The sequence below is a fragment of the Habropoda laboriosa genome, unplaced genomic scaffold, assembly GCF_001263275.1.
Source record: "Habropoda laboriosa isolate 0110345459 unplaced genomic scaffold, ASM126327v1 scaffold67, whole genome shotgun sequence".
NCBI classification, from domain to species: Eukaryota; Metazoa; Arthropoda; class Insecta; order Hymenoptera; family Apidae; genus Habropoda; species Habropoda laboriosa.
Genome location: NW_017100242.1, coordinates 1,817,785 through 1,824,197, shown reverse-complemented (window position 1 = coordinate 1,824,197; position 6,413 = coordinate 1,817,785). Strand labels below are relative to the sequence as shown.

The 6,413-nt window shown below is 41.4% G+C and overlaps 1 protein-coding gene across 1 annotated transcript in view; it reads right to left on the bottom strand.

Annotated features, from left to right (window-relative positions):
* Window positions 1-423: 423 nt before the first annotated feature.
* LOC108571992 (tubby-related protein 4) overlaps window positions 424-6,413 on the bottom strand; it is a 48,887-nt gene continuing 42,897 nt past the window's right edge. The window contains exons 6-16 of the mRNA XM_017934168.1: window positions 5,793-6,061; window positions 5,593-5,681; window positions 5,018-5,152; window positions 4,469-4,868; window positions 4,025-4,202; window positions 2,305-3,913; window positions 1,850-1,963; window positions 1,559-1,781; window positions 1,198-1,377; window positions 972-1,119; window positions 424-532 (exon numbers count right to left, since the gene is read on the bottom strand). Of these exons, the coding sequence (XP_017789657.1) occupies window positions 1,003-1,119; window positions 1,198-1,377; window positions 1,559-1,781; window positions 1,850-1,963; window positions 2,305-3,913; window positions 4,025-4,202; window positions 4,469-4,868; window positions 5,018-5,152; window positions 5,593-5,681; window positions 5,793-6,061 (3,314 nt within the window). The 3' untranslated portion in view covers window positions 424-532; window positions 972-1,002. The remainder of the gene's footprint in view (window positions 533-971; window positions 1,120-1,197; window positions 1,378-1,558; window positions 1,782-1,849; window positions 1,964-2,304; window positions 3,914-4,024; window positions 4,203-4,468; window positions 4,869-5,017; window positions 5,153-5,592; window positions 5,682-5,792; window positions 6,062-6,413) is intronic.

The window sequence follows — 6,413 nt, the reverse complement described above, 5'->3', positions numbered from 1 at the left end:
ACTTTGTGTTTTGAAGGCGTCGATTCGAGAGCCTCCCCGCTTTAAGGCCTCCAGACGATTTTTCTGCTCTTTTCTCTCTTCTTCTTCTTCTTCTTTTTTTTCGTTTTTTTTCTGTTTTTTCTTTTTTTGGTTTTCCTTTTACGACGTTTTGTAGCAACTACACGCACAAGGCCGGATGTTTTCTTCAGCTTCGAGATCTCGGTGTGAAGAGATCTGTATTGTGGCGATGACTGATAGAACGCTCGTTCGTTTATTTAAAGATTTATTCTAGCCCGTCGTTAGTTTCAATAATCGAAAGACATGTGGCTCTATTTCATGCTCAAAAGCTGTATTTTAAAGGTATCCTCCTTTTCTCTTTGTTATTCTATGTGTAGCGTACAGTTACAGCTTTAGCCTTTTTCTATCACTTGCTATTTTTCTTCTTCTGTTCTTTTCCTTTTTTTTTTTTTAGTTTGGACGAATAATTTAATGTAATTATAGTATATGTTCCGGGTAGCATTTTCAGTACTCGCTTTCCCAATTTCACACAAATCTGAAAAATAGTTACAGCAGTTACGTGATAAATTGATTAATGTTGAATGTAAAGTACGTAACAGGTAAATTTTAGAAAATCAAGTAGATAAAATAAATATTTCAATCCGATCTCGATTATTCAATCTCGTTTTGTATTTCAGGGACGAAACAATTTTTTCTTGTAAACTTACTGTAATTGCATGAAAGTAACGTATTGTTCCTTGACAATATATCAGACTAAAAATATTTCTTCCATCATCTGTTTGATTAGGTTCTATTTTTAAAACACCCTATACTTCAGATATCTTTCGAGCTGTCCCAAATTGAAAGGAAAATAACTTTGGGTAAAGTAGAATTGCACACGAATACCAAAGGTTAAATATGAAATGAAATCATTTCTTGATTTAATATCGAAACGGAAACGGATTGATTGTCAAAGGTTAAAGCAATTGTCATACTTGTATCAAATGAAGTACCGACAGCTAACGATTACTTGAGCCGTTGTGTGACGTTGGCCAAGGCAACGGCAAAGGCTTGTAAAGCGCTGAAAGGATATTGGAAATCCAACGTGTAAGCGTTCCCATCTATCCTTCCGAATTGCATAACCTGGTACCAACATTGAAATAAACGTGTCATTCAATCATACAAAATACGATATAGAAAATGAAGAATTGTTTGTCGTACCTGTCGACCTTTGAACTCTATTTGAAAATTTTTCGCGCTTTCTTGAGTAACTCTACCGCCAAAGTCCAGTTGATACACTTGACTAGATTCGTTCCACATAGGCGCTTTGTTGTGCATAACAAGCTCTCGCCTCACTGCCTCTGACTTGTGACTAGATATTCCACCTCCCTTCTGCTTCAACTGCACATTGTAGTTCAAAGGAATTTATTAACCCATCAACCGAGGAAGACTTAGAACACAGTTCAGTTTTAATTGTATATAAAATACATCATATTCACATTTGCAAAAAACCAACATGCTTATCATTTTTACTCATTTTTAATTATAAACCAGAAAGATGTTCATCATCTTGTCTACCAACCTTTTGACGCAATTGCGCCTTTTGGAATGTCTCGAGGTCCCTGTAATTCGTCGATGATTCGTCCTGCAGGAGTCCTTCCTCGTCCGAACTTTCACCTCGACTTTTCCGTGTTTTTCTACTTAATAAAGGACTCGATAGAAGCCTTCTCCTAATTGGTGAAGCTGACGCCGGCCTTTTACCTTTCTTCGAAGGTGCTGGACTGCTAGGAGAACTTCTAGGCAATCTAAGGGAAATTTCAAATATCGATGAAACGTTGTTTTATTAAATAATTTAAAGAAATTAGCATTTTACCTAGTGGATGGACGAGGTGATGGCGGTGGCAAAGAGTGACTTTCGTCAAAATCTCGAAGCCGGGCTGCAAGACCATCCAAAGATGACGCCAATGAACCGCTTGGGCTAGATCCTCTAAAATAATAAAATACAATGCAATAAAAATTACGTTCTAACAGAAGAGATTCCTCGATAACTTCTCCATTTGAAACATTCTTACTTTCTAAAAATTGGAGAAAAAAGCTGAATGTTACATTTATCTCCTCTGACAAAATGAGTACTTTTCATTCAATAGATACATATGAAAAAAATTCCCAATCTTTGCCTATTTTTAGAAGAACAAAGTGTTTACTAAAGTTGAAATTTACCTTTCTTCATAGTAAAAAAATAGTGTCAATTTTATTTAGTAAGAATAAAATAAATCTGTAAAGTGTCTAGCAATTGATGAGCGCGAGTGAGTTGATCTGTCAGCTTACCTAGCAGGTGAGTTACAACTTTTCAATCGACTCGGCTTAACTTCGATGGAATTAACAACACTGGAGTCCGAGGTGTTCTTCGCGCATTCGTTCGATAATTCAATCGGGTCTGGCAACTTCTCCAAGGACTCGTTGCTTTTGTCTTCGACGATCTCGAGATTCGTCGTTCCCGTTACTTCTTCAACGTGTTCGAGCAACTTCGGCGGCAGAGCTATCTGCTCGTTAGTCGGAAATATATCACTGGAGTCCAAACTCTTAGATTTACCACAATTACGAAGTCTCGGTGATTTTGAACTTTGCTGCCCTATCTCCTGCTGAGCTTTGTTCTTTTTTCTCCTCTTCGACTTCCTCGATACCAAGACCAGTCTCTTGTTCGGCGCCTCCTTCCTCAACATCTTCAAAGCAACGTCACAGGGGACTAATTGAGCGTCAACCAGGTCCAAGTAACCAACGCTGCAGCTTCTCACTATGGAATCGTTCACACAAAGAGGGCCAATACTGACAACCGTGGGTGTTCTGTGAACAGCTCGCGACTGATCGAACGTTCCTTCAGTCTCCCCGCGAGTCTCTTCGTCGATGAAACGCATTTCGTCGATTCTACCGGTGGTAGGGCTACTTATCTTCCCGCACAATTCGCGAGATTTCGGATCTCTGATCTTCGAAGTGCAATGGGAGCAAGATTGTCCGATACACTGATCGATGTTCTCCGGAAATTGATAAGAACAGGCTGGCGAATGATTGCTGGACAAGTGTATCCCATTTTTGCTGAAAGGACCATTGCTCGGTGTATGCTGAGCAGTTGTATTCGTCGAAGATGTCTGATTTACTAAACAGTTGGCGTTGTGATTGTTTTTACCCTGAATTCCGTTCACAGTGCTCGAACACGTGATATTGTGCAAGGCGTTAAAAAATATCGTCTGCGACTGAGTGTTGCTAATATTGTTGCTGTCCAAACCATTGACAATAGAACCTTGAGAACAACCGTGACTGTTCGACGCTTCCATGGTTGAAGCTTGTCCGTTTTGTATCGACATGGGAATGATAGTCGATGGACAGGATGTTAACACGGTTTTCTCATCTTGTGAAATTTGATTGAATTTATTGTTCTCGAGCTCTTTCTTCGTTACTAGACCAGGCTGTTGATCTGCAAGCGCGGTTTTCATTCTTTGAATATTGTTCGAGTAATCGGTTCCCGTGTTCGACGTCGCGATTATGGTTTGCGTGGGTGCAACCGCGTTTTTCGGTGATTGAAGAGCTGGCACGTCGCAACATCTCGGTGGATTGTGCCTCGGTGGTGTTCGATAAGTGTTCGTGGGAGCGGTTCTCAAGTTCTCGTACAAGTTTCCTATTTCCTGCAAGTCTACGTAGGGCAATTCGTTCTCGTAATTCTCGACCCTAGGCAGCGTGGTAGATAAGGCTTCGCTGGTCATAAATTGATTAGAAATTTGAGATTTTGGACGATTAGAGTTGAGTCGCGCGTTACGAGGCGTCATCGGCGCAATTGGAGGAGGTTGTGCTTCGGACGTGTTTCTCGAGGCAGCTTGAAGTTCTTGAAACGATTCTTCCTCGTCTTCGGAGAATAAATTAGGATTGAACGTAGGATCTGGACCTAGGAGAAAATCGATCGAATGGAGATTGGCAAAAATGTATCGAACACTATGGAAATTATTTTAAATAAAACTTTTCTTATGTTTTCTTCAAAATGAAACTTTCTTCTTACCTGCTGGCACGTCATCGCGCAGCTCCGTCATCACCAGAGTCATTTGCCGCGGCTGCAAGTGCAGCAACGATGTTCGATAAGTAACTTGACCTAAGTTCGCAGGGACCGAATCCGCCAGTCCGTGAAATTTGAATTTCGTGCCCCAGATATTGGACGTTACTTCGACCAGCCTCGCGTGCTGCAAACAGATACGTCTTGCGACACTCCTAGTCACGTGACTGACTTTGCAATTCCCTAAGGCTCAAAGAGGACTTGGTAAACTTTGCTACATCACGCAATTTCTTATTCGCCGACTGCAAGTGCTATACGCGGGTTCTTAAAATCGATCTTTCGCTACGTTCTCTCGAATGAATCGAAACGATTGTTGCTTCGTCTATCGTAGACCGGAATAAGAGAAATAGACAATAGACAGTGAATCGGAAGAAATATTATGTTATAATTTACCTCGGGTAAAGTATCCACGTATGTGAGATCGTCAGTCTCTTCGTTCGATTTCTCTTCTCTTTTCCGTCGATTTTTCCTTTTGTTCCTGGGAGATCCGCACAGGTCAGCCGTGTCTCTCTCTGTGTCGGATCCATCGCTGAACGACGGACACTGCGATGTATCCTCCACGACTTGAAGAATGTCTTGGCTTTGCGGATCGAATATCACAAACTCCGGTCTGATTTTGCTTGTTCTTCTACCCTTTAAGAGAGGCACTAAACCACCCAAGTACTCTAGGTATAACGTATAACACGGCACAGGTTCCACGGCGTGTCTGAGCATCGTGCAGTGTAGTCTTCCACCTCCTGGAGGTGGACGAGACACGAAACGCCTTAACTCTCTCGGCTCTGGTACGGAACATCTGTATATTTAATATGAAATATCGTTAATATTTCGTTAGTTTGAATTGTTTCGTTGGTCAAACCTATCGAGAAATTAACATGAACTTTCGGGATAACCTGATATATGAATTTATGTCTAATTTTACGAGAAGAGTCGAGTTCGTTTTACCTTATTGTACTAGCGAAAAGAGCAGCCACCGATGCTCTTAATCTCGGTGGCAATGGTAGTTGTTGAACGCTAGATTCCCTCGCTAGAGACGCCCTCACAGCTAAACGGGATAACAATTGCAGCGAGCCTACTCGCCTATAAAACATATGCACCGTGCATTAAGGATTAACAACGGTCAGATAAGAGGAGCTGTATAGTTAGTGGGAGCGATACAGCGAGGTCGTAAATTAAAGCACTAAACGGCGACACCGATTAACGTAGCCGCACTCGGGGCGATTCGTCACTTCTGAATTGATATTTAAACTTTCTGGGACGGTGCCAAAATATATCTTTTTACGTCATTGCACGCGGACGCCATATTTCTAATAACTTTCAATTTTTCGTTCCCGTTTTCTACTTTATAACACTTTTATGACCCTTTAAATTCATCATCAAAGTCACCATCTATTCTCCAGTAATTTGCATATTAATAAAAATTAAGTTGCAGCAGTGAACGATTGAGGCGTAGTATAACGTGTACTTATTTTGACTGATTTTACGACCTCGCTATATCGCTTCCACCGACTGTACATTACCTTGACACCCATGCAGCATGAACGCGTGCTCCAGTCGCGACGAAAAGTCTTCTGTCGTTGTGACCCCATGTAAGTGCCGACACAGGACACTAATATCGACAACGAGGAGAGAGAGAGAAACGTAATATGCATTACGATCGCGATCTTTCATGTAGCTAATAAGCGGTTCGTTCGTTTTGTTCTTTGAGAAAGATACGTACTTGCGTGTATGGTATCGCCGCGGTGTACACAAGGCTACCGGTGACCGAATAAAATTTCAAAAGGTTCGTGTACTCGTGCGGGGTGCTCTGAGAATTGTCCGAGTCCTTCGTCCCGGCAATCGCCAACAGCTTTCTGGAATTGCTCCATTCCGCGTGCAGGGGCGCTTTCAGATTTGTACGTATCGTGATGGGCGAGACATCGTCGAATGAACGCAGCATAACGATATTCCCATCGGCCAGGCAAACTGCTAACACGTAATTCCGATCGTCTGCAAGCACGTAATTCTTGTTCCTTGATTGTGCAATTTCGTTCGTCTCGGCGACGTTAAGCGATAAACGGCGAATTTTCTGAATGACGTGCTAAATCGAGGCGTTTATTAACCCTTCGCGGTCGAATTTAGCTCGGACATGGGTGCTGAGCTGGTCGGAATTAATTTTCATCGGAGAAATACTAATAATACAATGTAAGATTAAAAATACAAAATTTATTGTTTCTTTTTTTACTTTTATGCGCGTTTAACACAATAATATACGGCTTCATTTTATATTTGAGCCACTCAGAAGCCAAAGCGGCTAACTCCATCAAATTAAATTTATTAAAATTTTTTTATTTATGAAGGG